Source organism: Anoplopoma fimbria, chromosome 16, assembly GCF_027596085.1.
Source record: "Anoplopoma fimbria isolate UVic2021 breed Golden Eagle Sablefish chromosome 16, Afim_UVic_2022, whole genome shotgun sequence".
In the NCBI taxonomy this organism is placed as follows: Eukaryota; Metazoa; Chordata; class Actinopteri; order Perciformes; family Anoplopomatidae; genus Anoplopoma; species Anoplopoma fimbria.
Window position 1 is genome coordinate 19421977 of NC_072464.1, and position 21218 is coordinate 19443194.

The 21218-nt window shown below is 39.2% G+C and overlaps 1 protein-coding gene across 1 annotated transcript in view; it reads left to right on the top strand.

The window, feature by feature from the left end:
* Positions 1-18234, top strand: part of LOC129104971 (neuropilin-2-like) — an 87819-nt gene extending 69585 nt beyond the window's left edge. Inside the window, exons 16-17 of the mRNA XM_054615833.1 lie at positions 12259-12321; positions 14167-18234. Coding sequence (XP_054471808.1) covers positions 12259-12321; positions 14167-14495 — 392 coding nt within the window. The 3' untranslated portion in view covers positions 14496-18234. The remainder of the gene's footprint in view (positions 1-12258; positions 12322-14166) is intronic.
* The last annotated feature ends 2984 nt before the right edge of the window (positions 18235-21218 follow it).

Consider the following 21218-nt stretch of genomic DNA (forward strand, 5'->3'; position numbering starts at 1 on the left):
TTGACCATTCTTATTTAATTGTGTCTCTCAAAAGTGCCCCGACTTTATTAAAGTGCAATACTACATTTCTGGAGTACCTCTTTAACAATCTTTAATTGTTGTTTTTCCATCTTAATTCTGTGTCAGTGGCTATAAATTATAAATTTGATAGTGAATTTTATCATCATTTATGTGTGGTGTTCAACAAATTTTGTGCGCTCTGGCATTTAGAGTGTTTCAATGTCAAATTTTGTGAATGATGATTCTCGCTATTGCATACTGCGGTTCTATCTGGGACAACATATTTACTCTGACCATTCTCTTTTCATATTTTTTTCTCATTATTACATCACCCACTCCCTTATAACATATATTTTTTTCTTTTGTCAATCTTTTGTCCACACACTACTGCAACTTCTGTACTTGTGCTACCATTCTCTCCTGTTTTCCCTCTGTGTTTCTCTCCTTTTTTTATCAACCGTCCCTCTCACTTTCATAATAGATGTCGTATCCTCCGGCAAATAATAAACAGCAGTAAATTTCAGTCCCTGTTCCCATGACCCTTTAACTTACCTCCACCCTCCCCTCCCAGTCCTCTATTTCCCGTCTCTTCACCCATCCTTCACTCTTTTCACCCCTATCTTCCATCCACCCACTTCTTTCTTCTTCTGCCACTGACACCTTTTGTGTCACCTCAAGAAAAAAGAGTTAGAGAGCAATCACAGGGAGGAGCGACATAAATGACATAGCAAAAAGAAGAAAGTGAGAGCCAAGTCAGAATTGATAGACACACAAAGAGAGAGAGACATTCAGGGATGACACGCTTCCTGTCTTTCAACCCATGCAACCCACTCTTTTGTCTTCCTCTCTTTATTTCCTCTCCATTTCGTAAAAGTGACTGTCATCCAGGAAGATTTATGGGCTTTTAGACTCCTATATCATCTCGGAACTCTACAAATCTTTATTGATTTTCTCAAAAAGGAGTAGCACGTGCCTTCGCAAAAAGAGCAGCGCCCTGCAGTTTTGCAATTCAGCTGCATTGAAACGCTTTTCTGTTAACAATCATCAGAAATATAGTTGTTCCATGTCAATTTAATCAGGGGAAATACGCAACCGTACACCGAGACTAAGCAAATCCTGAATATGATATATTTAGTGCTGTATTTCATATTGTAAAGGGCTACTTTGGAATGAAATAAATCTACTCAATCAAAATGATGTCATGCTCATACTGTATGGTTAAGCTTATTTTTGACATGACACCAAGGCTTTTTCTCTCACATACTGTATTTTGCTGTAAGCACCAACCACTTAAAACTTCAAAAAGTTGAAAGTGATGGACAAATCAGAGTTATATTACTTCATAATATTATGTAATCACAAAGTATAAAACATTCTTCCTTGAAGCCGACAGTAGAAAACTTAAACTACAATTGATGATGAAATCCAAAGTCCTGTCAGTGAGTGAACTTTAATCACCAAATGAGATTTATACCTCAGCCTTTCAGAACATCTCTCATCCCTTCGATGCTTTATAACACATATCAATTATTAACCATCATCAATAACATTTCTTTTTCTCTCTTTTTTCCAGAGCCTTTCCCTGCCTTAACTCCTGGCATAACCAGTAAGTCCTACTTCCTGTTCCATTTGTACTTCCTGTGCCAAATGTCTGTGCTTTCTGCTTGTTGCTAAGCTGCACTGGCCCCGAGTGACCTTCATAGTGCATTAATATATGTTGCATACATCTCAATAGACATAGACCACACTGATACTGACTGAAAATGTTGCCCTCAAGCTATTACATCATCTCCAAACAAAGCTATGGTTTTTGACATGTATAGTACAATGTGTACTATTTACATATAACTACAAACAAATAAGATTCCCAACTTCTTAAAAAAGATATACTTTATTGATGGATTTTGATATTTAGACTTTATTCACATTTTATAAAATAATGGTGACAAGGTTGTAACTTGATGGAATGGATCCACTGCATTGTTTCAGCATGACTCCCTGCATGCTGGGCTGATACTCTTGGTTATGTAGTTTGGTATGTTCCTCAGTGAGAAAATGACTATTTGCTGCTAACATAAACACATAGCTACACAGGATTATTTACTACAACAACAATAACAATGGCCGGCCGCAATATGGCAACATATGCAGTTGCAACAGAGTAACATCAGGGTGTATTTGCATTTCCCACATACTTTTTCAGGTCGATAGTGGTGTGCATCACGTTTTGTGTGCTCTGTTATGGGTTTACATGTATGCAACACAGTGAGTGTGCCTATAGTGTGCACTGCAAATTACTGAAATACTTTCTTTTTTTATTTTTCTTATGGTAAATTAATTAAAAGGTGAAATAGGAGCAGAGGTCAAAATCACGAGGTCATGGATGAACAGTACCCAGCTGGTCGTTTTCTTTGGTTATCAATGAAACTTAAAGAACTAAGCAGAGCTTGCTTCTCTGTTCTTAACTCAGTCCAACCCTAACTACTTCCTAATTCTAGAGAACTGCACACATTCGCTCATCATTCATTCCTCCATCCTGATTTTGCTTTCACCATGTAAGCTCTCCCTCTCTGTTTTCATTCAACACCATGCAAGTAGCCTCTCTTCTTCCTTCTCTCAGTCTCTACTTCTTCTTATTACACTTTCAATATTTTGCTCCCCTTTAATTCGGCTTCTCTACTTTCATCTTAACCAGTCTTTTTCATTCCATTCCTTGCCTTTCTTTTCATTTTTTTATCTTTTCTCCTCTTCTCTTTTCCTCTCCTCCCCTATTCACCATGTATTCCCCTTTTTCCTTTTCCCTCCTACATCCTCAAATAGGCCAGTCTGAAAGCAGATAAAACAGGCTTAGGCTAGATTATGCTACTAGATCGCTTGTTTTCAAAGTCTGGGTTGCGACCCAAAATGCTAGGCTGCTTTTGTTTAGAGACCAAAAACATATTTAAATGGGAATTTTTAAGGAGCAAGGGCTTTAATGACACTGAATTTCTTCAAAGTTGGACCTGAATAACAAAATATGTACTTTATCTCACCACTCTGAGTAGTATATAAAGTCTTTTATGATTTGTGGATATTTTTCTGTGTATTTTTGGAATTATTCATTAGTTTCCACATTGACCATGGATGGTTGAGACCACATCTATTTCTTTGATTTATTTCAATTGCTGCAGAGGCAAGGAAAGTGTTTTTGAAGCACGGGGTTTAAGCACAAAGATAATTGCAGAACTGTAGTTTGCTTGTATCCATATTACTGATGCTGGATGCTTACAGTTATGGAGTCAGTTCAGTGTGTGTGTGTGTGTGTGATGTGTGTGTGTGTGTGTGTGTGTGTGTGTGTGTGTGTGTGTGTGTGTGTGTGTGTGTGTGTGTGTGTGTGTGTGTGTGTGTGTGTGTGTGTGTGTGTGTGTGTGTGTGGATGTGTGTGTGTCTGTGGATGTGTGTGTGTCCATCTGTTCGTAGTGTGTAAATAGATCAGAAACATTTTTTGAATACTGTCAGGTGCTTGACCACCACTTGGTTTTGTTCAACCAAAACAAGAATATCATTCCCAAAAATAGTAAAAGCCTCAGAAAACTTTTCTCCCGGACTCGTATGCTAAATATTTGACCTAAAGCTTTTTAGAATATTGGATCCTGAGCAGGTATCGTATGTCTCGCAGCATGACAACAGTGTCAGTTCTCACACACATATGTTTTCATGAGACTGAATCCCAGAGAGAGGGATTGAATATCTCCTTTGAGACGCCTGTTGAAAAGTGAGCTAAGAGTTTAAGTGTTTCTCTTTGGATGAGCGGATATAGTTAAACTCCATTCAAAACTTACTGCATAGGTTGTAAATATACTATATACTGTATATACTTATAAATGCTTCAGTTGTTACTTATTTTTGTGTGTCTTTATGTGTATAATTGAACTGTGTGGGTATGACAGCGGGTTTCTTTCAGTTATTTGCAAAATCCTGCAGGTGAGAATGAGGCTGAAACTAGATTTTGAGTGATGAAGGAATAGATGGGAGATTATTAGAGTATAATTTAAATTCAATTAATTTAAATAAAAAAAGTCAGATTGACTCCATCCCAAGTGTTACAGTGTGAGGAAGAATACAGTGCCCTTAGTAATTAATTTGGGATCACGGCTACCAATGTATTTTAATTGTATCCTATTATAATCTTCATCATCTATGAAATGGCAAGTGCAAAAATATATTAAATACAATAAATTAATTAACCCAAAATGTCAGGAGAACTGTAGTGAAGTGTAATGTATGATTATAGCCTTATGTGATATCAGTACAATGCCACAGCTTCATTGTGGTTTTGACGTGAACCAGTGTGCCACTGTGTTGGGTTTTTGTATCCATGGCAACCAAGGAGGTATTTGGCTTCTGAAAAAGGGAAGGCTGGCGGCACACTGACCGATAATGATTCACACACACACATGCATACATTTACACACACACACACACACACACACACACACACACACACACACACACACACACACACACACACACACACACACACACACACACACACTCACACACACACTCACAGAAAAGCAGCTGATTCTGTCTTCAGTTTGACTATGGAGAGCTCGCACACTTTCAGCTCCACTTTATCTCATTCAGATAAGACGAGGCTGTTGATGTGTGAAGTGTTAGACCTTGAATGAGAAAAAGATCAGTGATTCAGAAACTCTAGTAAACCAAGGTTCCTTGAAAGCCACACTTTTTAGCTCAAGTTAGGAGTGGTGCTCTTGAGAAACTTTCCCCTTTGTTCCCCTTTTTAGATAAAAAAAAAGTCAGTCAATTTTTGCAGCCCTAGAAATCATCCATGTCTTAATCCACTGATGCAAAGGCTCTCTGCTCAGGCTGCTTAGAGCACGGCTTTACAATCAAAGCCAATTTTAAACCTTTAAAGAGTTCGTCTGAACCTAGACTAAATTAAGCTCACTGGTTTCCTTGAGGTTCTGGGTCTTTCTTGCACCTCTCTACTCCACCACTTTTCATTATTTCTCTTTTTTTTCTCATCTCTATCTATTTCTTGCTTTCCCCGACTCCATTTCCTCTATCTTTTGACCTTACTTTTCTTTCTTCCGTTCTTTCTTTCTTTCCTACGTTCTCTCCCAATCCTTTTCTGTCTTTCTTTCTTCCACAACCTCTCCCTCAGCGGGTTTCTTTCACAGTGAGTTGACAGAGTATTGAAGTTTCAGACAGACCCTCTAATGCAGGATTAAAGATATCATGGCAGGATTAGCTCTCTCCCTTTACTTCCCCTCCCTCCCACCCTTTCGCCTCACTTTCTTCAACCCCTCTCTATTTCACTCCATTCTTTCTTCCTATAAAGCCTCCTTTCTCTACCCCTGTAATTTCTCTCTTTTCTCCCTCCACTCGACTCCCTTCAATGTGATCTTGCCCAGATAAAAGAGGCTGCGTCCTGCCGAATACATCCACTTAACACTCCCCACCCTTTGTCCAACTGAGCCAATCACTGCATAATCAAGGCTTTGCATTCTCCGATCGAATCTGAACGCATCGCATGAGCCTCTTCCTGTCAATGTGCAGCTGATTGTTGTGACGTTTGCATCAGCAAAAAACCTTAGCATAATCGAAACATACCTGCATTTGCATTTTTTATAAAGAATGAAGACTGAAGATGACTTGGAGTATGCAGTTGGGTGTTTTGATATTGGAAAAGTGAGCTTCATCTGGAAGTTTTTTGCCTGCAGTAGATCTTATATATTGTGTTTAGTTGAATAACAGTAAGGGACAATAATTGCAGCTCACTGCTGCAGTAATTGACCATTCACTGAATCCCACCCCCCTTGGTTACTGTTAGGCCTGTCAAGCTTTCCATTCTCGCCCAACATGTATGCAATTTACATTGATAACAATAGCAGATTTAACATATGAAATCAATAGTATTTTCTGAAACAATTCTTGATTTTAGACAGAGGTAGACTCTCATTTCGAGCTGCCTCTCATCAGATCTTCCGACTGAGGCTGCAGATTTTATCAGCTATTGCTCGTTAGCTAATCAAAGCTGCATTTGTGTAGAAGACAATCGTGTTTTACAAAAAGCAAAATATAAAGTCAGACATTCTAACATAACACTGCACAATATGTTTAAAAACCCTGCAAACTAAGCTAGTATTTTAGTTTTTAGGTAGCTATAGGTAATGATCTTGAAAGCAATGCTTGTTGCTACTGTAAATGGTAAGCTAGTTAGCGAGACAAGCTAATGATTGCATCTCATGATAGCGCAGATAAACCCTTTACTTTCCTTTACTTGTGGGCTACAAAATAACATACTTTATTCACCATGTGGAGAAATTTAAAGCTTGACTGATGCCTAGTTACGGTTGCTAAGCTATGATTTGACAATCACTGCCTGGGGGAGGGGTTTAGTGAAAAGTCAATTAGACCGCTTTTGACCCTCCAATGGGGTCTGCATGTCTGCCTCCCTCGTCCATAGTGCCAACCAGTAATGTGTCCTCCTGCCCTCCAGGGGGTGCCATGTCTGGGATGGAGCCCACAGTAGACACAGTGGCGGTGCAGCCTGTTCCTGCCTACTGGTACTATGTGTTGGCGGGAGGCGCTGCCCTCCTGCTGCTGGTCACTGTGACCGTGGTGGTGACACTGTGCTGCCATCGGTACCACTGGGCGCCCAAGAAGACCAGCGCTGGTCATCATCATTCAGTGATGTACCACAACAGCCAGCATCCAAATCAGCCAAGTCAACAAAACTGCTACCAGAACCAAAACCTCAGCTATAATCTGGTCCAGAGCCCGAACCAAAACCACCTGTACCCAGGTACCGGGCGGAATCTCGACCCCATGCTCACCATCAAACTGGAGAAAGACGCCAGCTATGATTCCCAGTTTTGAAAACAACTGGACTATATGTGAATAATATGATTTACTAGATCGTTTTGTTCAAATAAAGCGATTTAAGGGTGTGAAAACGCCCTGAAATAAATGATCAACAGCAGTGTTCAGCATGATGAGAATCTACATAGAAGAGACACTGCAGCTCCTGTTGCTGATGACTGATCTAATTAACTGATCAGAGTGCACCTTGGCTAAACTTCCTTGTGGGCTGCCACTGGCAGAATTAAAACTTTACCATCACTTGGGAGATTAGATGAAAGAACTTTAATTGCCAATCCTGATGGCTGACGAAGGCCTGATAACGACATAAGATTGCCAATTTTTTTTGATGTACTTAAGAGCATAATGGCTTCTACAGCTGCACCCCGACTTGGTAGCCTGGACATGAAGACTGCCTTACACACTGTGGACAAAACATATGTACATGCGGTGTACATGTCATTGTTGGAACAGCATATTTTCTTCTTCTACAAATGTCAGAGCAGGAAATGTCTGTCTTCCCTGCTCTGATCTGCAGCTTGGACACTGCCTGCCTCCAATTACTCTGTCCGACAGAGAGGGGATTTACACACAGGTACAGGGGGATAGAAGTCGCAATGTGTGCTGCATAAAGAAAGAAGTCTGTTTCTCTGGGTCTGAAAGAAGCTGCTGTTTATTTGTCCACTAGCCTTTTGAGAGACCGAGAGTGACAGAGACAGATTAAGAACAGAGGAGGAAGAGGTATGGGGAGAATTAGTGCTGCCCGTCCAGCCGTGACAGATAGACGGCTGCACATCCACTGTGGTTGCCTCCTTTGGTCTGTGAACGAGTATTCGGTGTTGTGCTGTTCTTTTCTGTCTGGTTTACACAGGAGAGGGGTGGGGGGGGGATAGGATGAGACAGCTTACATCGCATCGTGCAGACCTAGAAACAAACACTGTCTCCGCATTAAAACACACAAAGGCTCAAAGGTCTCACACACGTATGCACGGACACTTCAGAACTTTTTTCAGCGGATAATAATTGAGTCTCGCTTGTTACCCTGAGTGCATTTTTTTTCATAACATCCTGATATGCCTTTCTTAAAATATGTGCTTTAAAACTCTTACCTCTTCACCTCCAGAACGAGGTGGTGCCTCAGTGTCAAATCGGAGTATGAATGGACTCTATACAGTTTTGCCTTGATCTTATAAATAATCCAATGCCTGTCTGTTAATGTTTGAATTAAACATAGTTGTATGTCCCGCACACACCGAATGAAAGAAACGAAAATCATATGTGTTGAGTATTTAAAGATGCAGTTTTACTTTTCTTTCAAGTCAGTGCAAGTTCAAATATTTTCTGTTAAATCTTTATGTGTGTCATCCTATGACAAATCAATAATGTTTTGCATTTTAGCCTGTTGAAAGAGCTTTTTACTTATGAAGGCTGTTAGGAAAAACCACTGATCCAGGATCATTTGTCATTTATTTTTATCATTTCATTTACTATGAAATGTCAAATAAGACTGATTCCAGAGCAGCACTACCGTCACACCCCTCACACAGATTTCTTGATGTTTTCTTAATCATCTGTCTAACCTTATATGTGTTTTCATTTTGACATAGATTGGTTTAGGATGCGATTACGATGTTTTGTTGAGAGTAACATTAGCACTTTTCTGCTTCTTGATGATGCTTTATGAAGGCTTTGATGATTTGTGACAATTTCTTACATTTACTGTGAATCTTAATAGAAACAATACGTTGAGTAATGTACTGGTTGTGAATTAAATAGAACTTCTTTCTTTGCAATCATGTTACAGTATGCCTACATGTACTTCTGATGTATAATAGTTATGCAATGTTGATTTTTCTACCCGCTAACTATTGTTTTAAAGCAACAGTTATGTTGATTGTGTTCACTGAGATGATCTTAACAACTTTACTTGGGTTGAAGCCATTTTGCAACAGCAAATGTTTGTTTTCAAGCATCCAGCTTGAAGCTTAAATCATAAAGGGGCTCAAAATGGGAGCAGATCATTATGGTATTTGAAAATGATTCAGATTATGTTAAAAAAGAAAAGATTGAGTCATTTAATTTGCTTGTGTTTGGTTTGAAAAGCCCAGTATCCACTTCTAGTAAGATAGACGTCTGTAAAACATTGCTGCAGTGCTTATTCTCTGGAATTCTCAGCAGCTCACCATCTTACGTTGTGTGCTTCCCCGCTGCACCATTTTGTTCATGCTCAAATCCCACAGCCTTTTTTATCAAAACCCGCTTGTTCCTATTCTACTCCTTCCCTTCATTGCAAATCCTCCCAGTAAAAAAAAACACAGGAGAGAAAATGAGAGGCAGAAAAGGAGGAGAGCAAAATCTCTCCGAGGAGCAGGGCCCATTAAGCGAGCCCCCTTTCCCTCCAAAGAATGCTCCCAGAGATGGAGGAAGATGAAAGAAGTTTTTTTTTGGTTTTTTTAACTGCTCTCTATACTTTCTAAAGATAGAATTTTTTCTTTTGCTTCGGGAGGAAGGCTGACAGGGAGGCAGGTTGGAGTTTGGATTGAAGGAGGGAAAGACTTGAAGGAGGAGGGCAGGTTGTTTCAAACACAAAAGCAGATGAAAGAAGTCTTTTGGCAGAATTGACAGTGTGATGGAGACACACATTACACTCACTGCACACACACACACAAACCTGCAGCTCTCCATATTCACTTGTTTCATCAAATTGTGCCTCGTAAAATGTGTTTTTTCGCTTTAGTCAACAAGTATTTCCGTTATATAATGCTTGCATATCCATCCCCTCTGCCTTCCATTTCAATCGACTTGCGTATGATTTACACGTTATATGAGTCACTGTAGCGGCCCTGTGCTGTAAACCCAATCAATGTGGGTCCGAAATTCAAACAGAGAAATGATATATGACTGTATTTATGTTGTGCTACCCGTGCACTTTTTTCTCTCTCTCTCTATCAAACTTTTTGCAAGATTTGGAAAATGTGCTGGCGTCTCTTCACGCATTGCTTTTAAATCAACCTTCCCTCACCTCCCTCTCCCTTCTCCATCACAGACTACTTTGAAGCCCTTTAATATTTCTAATTAGTTAATGGAGCTTATTGCGTTCATAAAACCCTGTGGTAAGCATTTCTAGCCCTCGGGCCATTTCTTTTTTCTCTCCTTTCTGCCTCCTCCCTCTCTGCTCCCGGAGAAATATTACGAGTGAAAGCACTCTAACAGGTCCTCGGGCCCCCACTGGAGCAGCGTTTGGTGCCAAAGAGCCATCCATGTCTTTTTCCTGAATTAAAAAAGCCCTCTTTTTATTTTTCTCTTTGCTAATTGGAGAGTGGAGATAAAATGGGGCTACAGGGAGTTTTAATCTCCTTTCAGATCCGCGTGATGATTCTTCTCAGAGATCCTAGCCTTCAGGCTTTAAGCCAGGATCATTAGAAAGTGTTCAACAGTCGTCCAAAGAAGTGTCCGAGCATCTGTCTTTTCTTTATCCTGCTTCTTTTGCTTTTCTCCCCGTTGATTTAATGTTGCGTCAAGGCCTGTGGTGTTTTCAGTTGACTGTGAGAAAGGAGATGTTAGAGCCCTGAGGGTCTGTTGTGAGACTGTACCAGAGGACAGACGAGAACACTGATTAGATGCTTCCATGTGCATGTACTACACTAAGTGTGGTCTTACATGTCGAGTGCATTTCAGTAAGAGCTCTAGAAGGTAGTGTAATTTACAGTGTGACTCCTGGGATTAGCCATATATTACGCTTAGCAGGCTAACTGCCCATTCTGCACAGTAACAGCAACTGTTTTGTTTACACAGAATTACATGACAGCATTATTTTATTTAGTTTGGTGGTTCAGACAAATATTTGAAGACATGTTCATGATCTGCGAGCCACTGGAGTTTTCCAGGCTTGCATGCTTTGAGACGTACGTTTGTTTGTTCAGAAATCTTTTGATCGCCATTATTATACAGTGGAGTGCGATTTCTTTTGGGGGGGGAAACCTACCATGATGATGTCATTTTTAATCAAGTGAATCGATGATGTTATTGTTCTTTGATTTCTTGTTCTCATAATGGAGTTTTTTTACTGATCAAAAAGATATTTCTTTATATAAATCTGTTGGCTGCAGCACAGACTGGCCTTTCTGGAACATGGCTTAAGCAAGGGATGAACTTGAGATAGTTTTAATTCAAACTGTGTCTAGTTTAGACTCAAGCTTAGCAAAACCTGAGGTGGTAAACTTCTTAAACGTTCATCCCTGGCTTCAGCCAACTCATTTATATATTTACTCCTGTGCTCTTTCTCAGCCTCTATGAAAGAAATAGCTTAACTTTATGATTGTCTGTTTGACTTGCTCTGGTTTTCAGTGTCGTGCACTTAAAGCAAATTAAATATTGAACTCCAGAGAAACATACAAAACCCAGAGGCACACATACTCTATCCCATAATTAAATAATGAAATAATCAAATTCCCAACAACCATCGACATCGGAGAATGAATACACTCCATTCAGCATAGGGTTTATTGGTTGCTGTAATTTCTTTTGTTCATTCTCTAATTGGGTTTGGAAGTCAACTTTGGGTCAATTGTAATCAATTAAAAATGTGATTGATTCACTTTTTTTAATTTCAAGGAAATTACCTCATATTTAATACATGAGCAAATATCTTCACTTCACAGATAGCAGGTCTCATTTAAAAGTATTCATCTTTTATTATCATTTACAGATTGAAGAGTATTAAAGCTGTTTATAGAAGGTTTAGTCTGGATGCCACATGTTAAAATTGCCTCATAGGGAAAAGAAATGAGCTTATCTAACTGAGGAAATAAGGCTCTGTATCTTTTTTCATATCACCTAAATTAGTTTTTCACCTCTTGTCAGCTGCTCAGATATTGCTCTTTTTTTCTGATTGTAATATCAATTTCCTTGAATAAAAACTGAATTGAAGCAGAGTTGAGCTTCCAGACCCTTTAAAGCCTTGCACTTCGGCCTGCCTCAGAAATAGAATGTGGTATTTTAGCTTGTTGAATTTCATGGTCTTGGAATAAAAAGAAAATATGTTGTGGGGAATGTGAAGGTAATAAAAGTGATATTTTTATATGAAACAGTTGTCGGTATCTTTTTATTTTCACCGCTCACTCTCTCTCTCTCTCTCTCTCTCTAAATAAAACGGTTTAAACTGCAGTCGATCTCTTGCCTGATATCTTCAGACAGTCTAAACAAGATCACTCACTCTTTGAACTCTTTCAGCTGTTTGTGTAGTTTGATTTCCATCTACAAATGTAGCTTTGTGTGCTGACAACATAAGAGATGGAGTGATGGTATCACAACGTGTTGGGGACTCTTGAGTTGCTCTGGCTGGACTGGATGTTTGAGATTAATACTGTTGTGTTCTGATCTTTTTAACAGATCCCAGGCCTATGGATTTTGGAAAAGATCCTGTTTACAACCACAAGCCCCCCATCAATGGAGGTGAGTTTTGAAGCCCCCCTTCTCTCCCTCTCTCGTCTCACCCCGAGGCTGTACTGGCTTGTTTTACAAGTCTCACCCAGATTATTGTGAAAATAGCTCTTAAAGCAGAGGCATGCCTATGGCTCTTCGTTTTACTTGTGATTCCACGAGAAAAAAGCCTGTGGCAACAGTGACAGACAACCTCTGGTGTGTGTGTGTGACAGTGTGCAGAGACAGTAAGAGTATGAGGGAGAATCCGAAAGTGTGTTTGTGTGTGTGCATGTGGGCATGTTGGCGTGTGTTTCCTCTCCTCCTCTTTTATGTTCCGTGGTAGACAAAGTGAGACAGACAGCTTCCTCCTGGGCACCTAGAAAACATCTGTCTGTAACAATCACGGTTTACTTCCCGTGTGTGTGTGTGTGTGTGTGTGTGTGTGTGTGTGTGTGTGTGTGTGTGTGTGTGTGTGTGTGTGTGTGTGTGTGTGTGTGTGTCTGTGTGTGTGTGTGTGTGTGTGTGTGTGTGTGTGTGTGTCTGCCCACATGCATGTGTTGTTATCCCTTGTTTCTCCCAGCCCCTTGGCAGATACAAGAAGAGTACTCAGCCTTTACCTCACTAAACAAGTCTGTTTACTGTCTGTTTATTGCTATCCTCTGTGTTGTGTGTGTGTGTGTGTGTGTGTGTGTGTGTGTGTGTGTGTGTGTGTGTGTGTGTGTGTGTGTGTGTGTGTGTGTGTGTGTGTGTATCAGCGTGTTCTGCCATAAAGTACTCTAAATGCAGTACCTAATTGCCGATTGGCTTGTTCATGTGTATGCATTCATTAAGTGGATTAGCCTGATCGCTTATGCCAGCTAGATGTGCACACTTCAACACACACAAGACACACCTGAGAGCACCTTTAAAGTAATTAATTTCATTATGTTTGCAAAGTTATGAAGTAAACAATAACAAACTGGGGTAACAGAATTAAGCGTTCTTGAATTAATCGGCCATGACGCTGGATATTTGGCTCCGATACAGTTGAATTCTTAAAGCGAGACTATGCGACTGCTGAAAGAAGGAGTAACGTAATCCTTCTTGCGCAATCCTTCTTTCACACATTAAAAATGTAATCTTGTTTAGTTCATTACACTCAAGGGATTTGCTGCTAGAGTCTGACAGAGTGTGTAATTAGCAGTAGCTCATTGTGGCTAATGTTAGCTAACTATAGATAGATACTGCTGTTTAAGTGACATTACTGAGCTCTCAGCTTTTTACATTACCATTACATTACATTTTAAAAGTTACATCGTTACAATTTAAAAGAATATTCAAACATTTAAGCTCTTTAGTTTTAAATAATTTATTATGTTTTTTCCTGACCTGCCACTTTGACGCTATTATACACACAGTCAGTGGTACCAGACGGTAGATTAATGTCAAATATATCATGTAACCCTAACCCACGACAAGTTTAAAAAAAATAAGATTTCTTGATATAAGGAAACCTTTCTAGCATGGTTTCAGGTGACCTTAAATCTTTACCTGCCACTGCCAGAATTTACACTGATAATTTCAGTCCCTGTGTCCATCGAGTTGAACATCAAGCCTTTTCTATGTGATATTGTGGTTGTAAATTGTAATCATGTGAACTGTAGCTTCGAACAATAATAATGTAACTGACAAAAATGTATTCAGACTTGATGTTCAGTGTATTGGAAACCACTGGTTGCAGTGAATGATGGAAAAAATGCATCCAAAATATAAAATTAGATCAGCGTGTTTTGGTGGGATGTGAAATATATGTGATCTGTAGTAAATCACATTGTATTATTCTTAAATTTCATTATTTTTGGAGTTTTTTTCTAAAGTTTCCTGTTTTGTCTCCAGACTATGTCTTCCCAGGATGGCCGTCCTCCTTCTCGACCCCCTCCTCCTCTGATGCGGACCCCTCCTCCGTCACCCTGGTGTCGGAGAAAGACAAGGACAACGCCTGGCTGTACACGCTGGACCCCATCCTCCTCACCATCATCGTGATGAGCTCTCTCGGCGTGCTGCTGGGCGCCGTTTGTGCGGGACTGCTCCTCTACTGCACGTGCTCCTACAGCGGGCTTTCCTCGCGCTCCTCCACAACACTGGAGAACTACAACTTCGAGTTGTACGACGGGATTAAGCATAAAGTGAAGATAAACCAGCAGAGGTGCTGCTCAGAGGCATGAAGAGGAGGAGGAGGAGGAGGAGGAGAATTCTAGAGAATATTATGGGGGGAAAGACACTTCACGTGATCTCCTGCAGAAGTAATTTTGTTCTGTTCTCAGTTTGGACAAAGAAAACACGAAAAGGAAGCACTAGCTGTTATATCAATCCCCAGTGTCCCCTACTTAATATCCTGCTCTGATGTCTAAAAGGGGTAACATTCATCCCAGAGTTTCCCCCTATTTGTGTGCCAGTGGGAACTTGTGACATCGATCTCCCCCACATGCTATGAGGCCTAAACTGGGAGAACACCGGACCCCAGTCCCCCCCTTCCCACAGCACCATATCTCCTCCGCCTGTAGGAGAGAGCCTGCTCGATTCTAAAAGCCTGTGAATGAATGAAGGAATGAATAAATGAATATGAATGATAGATCTACCATAGAATATAATCCACCAGCCACTGGAATGAAGCTAGGAGGAAAGACTACAGCACCCATGACAATCTGGACATTTGGACCACAAATGACAGCACAGTCTGGGTTGTTTGGGTAAAAAGTTGGTAATGGAATTCTTAATGAAGAAGAGATTTTCATTAACTGCGTTGCAGAAGGGCAATGTCAATTTGTCCTCATCGGCTTGAATTTGAATGTGGCCAGTAGAGACAGCATGCTGAAATAAAAAAGCTCCAGCTTCTGACTGTTGGTGAAGACTTCAGCACCAGTGGACCATTTAATGTGGGTACTTTTGACTGAAATCAACACACATATCAAGCGAATACCTATCCCCCCTAAAGAAGTTTAAAAGATATCAAACCACAATGCTCCAATGAATCTAGATTTCTAAAGGTGAAGAAGAAAAAGAGGATGGAAAAAGAACATTTTCTTTTTTGTTTGTTTTTCTGAAAGTTTTAGATATGAGTTCTGGGACTTTCAAATGTCCATTAGCCTGCCATATGGCGCTCGCTCGCTACTTTGTCTGCCCTTGGTCTGCGCTTTGTGAAACCAGTGGCATAGAAGAGTAATGGTGACTGTTTTAGTTATATTTTAGACTTGTGTCTGGGAAAAAAAGGTAAAGAAATGCCAGCTTCAGTTCGTAGCCGCCCTGTAGAGCTCTTACGCCATTTTTTAGACTTTCTTTAGCATTGTGTTGGACTCCATGGTCTTAATTGTTACTTCTTTTCTATTTTCACACATTTTCCACTATAGATGATCAGTCTTTTCAAAGAGTAGAAGGAAGGTAAAGGAAGATGGAAGACAGAAAACCAGAGATTTATACAAATCTAACAAGCTGTTATGGAGTCGTGCTTTAGATTCAGTATTATAGGGTTTGTCTTTGGTATATATCTATATTTTTTTGCTTTTCAGACTGTATGATGCTCAAATGATGGACAGACACTGTGTGAACAAAATGTCAGTGATTGTTTTATTGCAACCTATGGATTGCCAAAGAGCTGTGTATGTGCACCGAGGGTCTGAACAAGTGTTAAAAGAGGCAGGGTGGAGAACGGACTGAGAGATGAATCATCCTGCCTTTTATCCACCGCTCTTAGCGTCATCCCCCCCTGAATGAAGCACGCTCAAAAAAAACGGAAGGAGGAGGAGTGACTAAAGGAGGAGAGTGGAAATACCGTTGACTTTCTTGGACACACAATCGAGCCTTAAGCTAACTACAGTATACGCTGTAACGGAGGACAGCCATCGAGGAGTGCCAGTGCTGCTGGAGACACTGATGAACAGGAGAAGACACACATACAGAGAGAGAGAGAGACAGAAAGAAAGAGAGAGCAAGTAAAAATAGATATGGTGTTTATGGTGTTTATGTTAACATGCAGTAGAATTCACATCAATCATCCCAAAAAAATCTAACATTTTGGCGTAATGCAGCTTTCTCCCATCAGTTACATTCATGTGCCACTATTTGGCTTCAGCTTAAATACATTTTGGTGGAAACTTAAAGGTGCACCATGGAGTTTCTGACCACTAGTAGCGCTACTGAGCAATATTTCCATTTTGTTTGTATTTCATGCATGCGCAGCGGCATGCATTAACAGGGTTTCACACTATTCCAGTGACTGACATATTATCAGTGGAGGAAAAAGGCTCTGCAATTGTTTTTCCTGAGGAAGGAAATTCATTTAACAGATTTCCTCAAAGTTACTTACAGTGTATATATAACCTTGTACGTTTGCTAGAAAACTCCACAGGTTACCTTCAATGGCTCCAAAATTGTACAAAAAGTAAAATATCAACAACATGGTTACCTTTAACATATCTGGAGCTACAAATGTTTTATCTACAACATACACTTTTGACTTCTAAAACATATTTTGAGATTCTATGGTCGTGATAAGACAACTCAAAGCAATTTGGAAAGGTTTCGGTCAAAGTTAAAAAATGAAATACAAACTTGAATCCACTTTTTAAAAAAGGCACTTTGTGCATCTGGCCGTCCATTCTGACCTCCACACTGTAACTGTTCCCTTTGCTTTATGAAAGCTATACCACTTCCCATATTAGAAGTAGATGTTGGTAATAAACATTAATGATTATTGTAAATTAGCTGCAAATGAATGTAAATCATGGGAGACTGTTGTATTGTGGCTGCATTTTTGATGGCATCATAACACATGGCAGCAGACATTGAATTTAAACTAATCTATCTGCAAATCGAGGATGTCACTTTTTGGCTTGCAGACTGTTTAGGCTGTGGTCGTGACCATTTAATTGACTTGTCAACGTAGTCAATTGAAGTCTACAAAAGATGCATTTGAAAACGTTCATCTAAACAATTGGAGAAGGGCTGGTAGGCAGGTGATTCTCTGCATGTAAACATGTCCGGTGAGGTACTCAGCAGACAGATGGAGAGGACAGACAGCAGGTAAAATAAACAAACATCAAATGAGACTGTCAGCAGGACAGGTGGAGGGTGTAAGAGAGATGGACACACAACCACAACACAGAAAAGAAGACAACAAAGACACAACGATACAAAAGACAGATAGTGAGGGAGAGTCACTGACCTAGACAGAAAATCTTAGAAAATGTAATTGGAGGTCCAGACGTTGTCCTCTCCCTGTCTTCTGTGTATTTTTCTTTGTCACCCTGCTCGGCCTCAGCAAATGAAGGTCAATCACAGAAAGTAATGTTTGTGTTTGCTGAATCTAAGTTGCTGTCCTCTGTGGGATAAATTGAAAGAGCAAAAGAGAGGAGGTAAAGGGATGGAAAAAAAGAGTCAAACATGTCACATTTGTTGTTGCTCCATCTCTCTTTTTGCCTTTCTCTCTCATCTCTCCTTGTTTGAGGGCATGCATGGATACAGCCAGGAGAACCATTGAGATGAAATAAACAAATATTATAGGGGGGGGTTATAAAAATGTGTTGAAAGATGATCATAGAAGGAAAGGTAAGGGAAGAAACAATGGAGAGAGAGATAGAGGTTTTTTGGGTCCATCTAACTGTGTTTTCATTGGACCATTTTCCAAGTGCCTTGGAGCTCTCTTATTATGTCTCTCATTCTCTCTCTCTTTCTCTCTCTCTCTTTCTCTGTCTCTATCTCTCTCTCTCACCTTATCTTTCTCGAAGTCAAGATAGCATACCTCTTCTGTCTCGATGGATACACACACATATGCACACACAGGCAAAGGCACACTACATTAAGACATACACACACCTACGGCACTGGCCAGATAACTCAAACTGTTGTTTGTAGACTTTGTACAGAAGAATTTCTTTTTTAATGTTATTATTATTTAATAAAGGCTAAATAACAAGTGATTTGGTTCTGGGTGTTTTTTTGTCATTAAAATGTCATGTTATAGTATGTTATAAAAAAAAAGGTCAATGCATAGTATGTCATTTGAAAGCTATTTAAATATTTATAATGCAGTATCTGACCAAAACATCATGGGATATTATATCAACAAAAGTCATTTAAAAGTAATGTTATAGTATTTCATAAAATGCCTTAAGAGTCATTGTAAAGTCTGTCATAAAAAGTAATAAAAAGGTCATAAGAAAAAAAAGAGGTTACAGTATAGTGTTTCCCTTAAATGTAGGAAAAAAAAGTTGATGTATAGTATGTCACAAAAACATGATAAAATAAGTCATAGTAAAAAAAAAGTGAAGTCATATTGTAGAAAGTCAAAGAAAAGTCACAAAATAGTATGTCATTAGAAGGTCATGAAGAAGTCATAATATAGCATGTCGTTCAAAAAGTCATAGTATAGATGTCATGAACAATTCCTAGTATAGTATGTCATAAAAAAAGTCATAGTTTAGTATGTCATGAAAAGTCATAGTATAGATGTAATAAAAAAGTCATAGTATAGTATGTCGTTAAAAAAATCATAGTATGTAAAAAAAAAAGTCATAGTTTAGTATGTCATGAAAAAGTCATAGTATAGTATGTCGTAAAAAATGTCTTAGTATAGTATGTCATAAAAAATCTTAGTATAGTATGTCGTAAAAAAGTCATGGTATTGTATGTCATAAAAAATGTCTTAGTATAGTATGTCGTAAAAAAGTCATAGTTTAGTATGTTGTAAAAAAGTCATTTTTGGTGTATTACATGAAAGGCACAAAAAAGTCATAGTATAGTATGTCGTAAAAAATGTCTTAGTAAAGTATGTCATGAAAAGTCATAGTTTATTATGTCATGAAAAGTCAAAGTATTTCGATCAGGAGAAAATTCAACAATAATTTATTACACATAAGAAATTAATATTGCAAAGTCTTTGGGGATTGGACTCCATGGCGAAACCGTCTAACAGAGGGGCAGTGATGCTGAGGTCAGACAGGTACAACCCCCCCTGGAGTCCAGACACTGGTGGTGGTGGTGATGTAGTGAGTCGTTGCATCCGATGATGAATGAGGAGCATGACTGTGATGCCGACTGGAGGTGAGTGGGATCGTGCTGAAATGACAACTGACAGCAGCAGAGAGGAGAACATTTTTAAAGTTTGACAGCAACGATGTGATTGGCTTAAGGAAACCGTGGCCGACTCTGGTTGGTTAACTTTAAGTGAAACCCACAATCAGCTGATAGAGTCGTCACGTGGAGAGAGTGACTGGGATTATGAATGACAAGGAGCGTAAAGATAGTCTTCCTGACTGAATTTATGCTAAGTTTCATAGAATGTCATAAATTAGTAATTGTGTTTTATGTCATGAAAGGCCTAAAAAAGTCATAGTATAGTATGTCAAAAAAGGTCATAGTATAGTATGTTGTGAAAAGTCATAGTATAGTACGTCATAAAAAAGTAATATTAAAGTACGTTATGAAAGGCATAAAAAAGTGATAGTATAGCATGTCATAAAAAAGTAATATTATAGATGTTATAAAAAAGTAATATTATAGTATGTCTTTAAAAAAGTAATATTATAGATGTTATAAAAAAGTAATATTATAGATGTCATAAAAAGTCATAGTTTAGTATGTCTTTAAAAAAGTCATAGTATAGTATGTCAAAAAAAGTCATAGTTTAGTATGTTGTGAAAAGTCATAGTATAGTACATCATAAAAAAGTCATAGTATAGCATGACATAAATAAAGTCATTGTATTGTATGTCATAAAAAAGATCATTTTCAAAACTGTTTGCTTTGCGAATTACATGTCATCAGATTCTTTTGTAATAATGTTTATTTTCTTCATTCAAAACTAAACCATGAACACATGGGCCCTGCTTATTTACCCAAATAAGCAGGGCCCTTTTTTTAATTTTGTTTTAGCCTTTTCATTTTTTCCACCATCTCTTCCACTCTCTACCTTTTCCTTCATTTACACTTTTTCCCCTCAACTCTCCCTCTCTTTCTCTCACTCTCTTTCTCTCTCTCTCTCTCTCTCTCTCTCTCTCTCTCAGGGGTGTTCTGGCATATGTACCCATGAGAGGCCAAAGCATGAAGGATCAAAGACTCTCTTCATTTATTCGAGGCCGTGAAAGCTTGCTCCTAATTAACACATACCCACGAAAAAAACACACACACACAAACCAAAGCACCCAGCCTGGTGGAGATTAGCTGAAAGATCACAATAGGAAATTTGTCGCCCACTCAACCCATTTATCTCAAAAGTACAAAGCGAGAAAAGTGATGGAGCCAAAAACGATGACATGTTGGGATAATTTACGGTCGGGCATGTTAATTTGTGTTTGAAATAGTGTGTGTGTGTGTGTGTGTGTGTGTGTGTGTGTGTGTGTGTGTGTGTGTGTGTGTGTGTGTGTGTGTGTGTGTGTGTGTGTGTGTGTGTGTGTGTGTGTGTTTGTGAGTGTGCACATTATGAATCAACACATTTAAGCAGTAGGGTTGAAGGCAGAAGCTTATGTGAAACCAGAGTGAGAAGAATTCAAACCAAAAGTTGTTTTGTTTTTTCTTTCTAAGGCCCAAATAACTTCACTTTACACTGGCCCACTTTACACTGCACCCTAATTGGCTATAACCGTATTCAGTACAATGCTAGTTTGGTTTTAGCCCTCTAATTAGCCCTTGTCAGTGATTTCTCTGCATCAGCATTTCTTCACCTCTTTCCTCTTGTATTTCTCATCACTACTGCCCTCATTTATTCACCGCTTCTTCATCTCACTGTTACCCTTCTCCCCAGGAGATCGACCCTGTTCTCACGCTTCCTCTGACATGAAAACAGACAATTGTACACACAGATGTGGATGCGTACACGAACAGATGCATCAAAATGTCTGCACACAAACTGAGTGAACGAGTCTCCGCACATCAACCAACTTAAGGCTCAAACC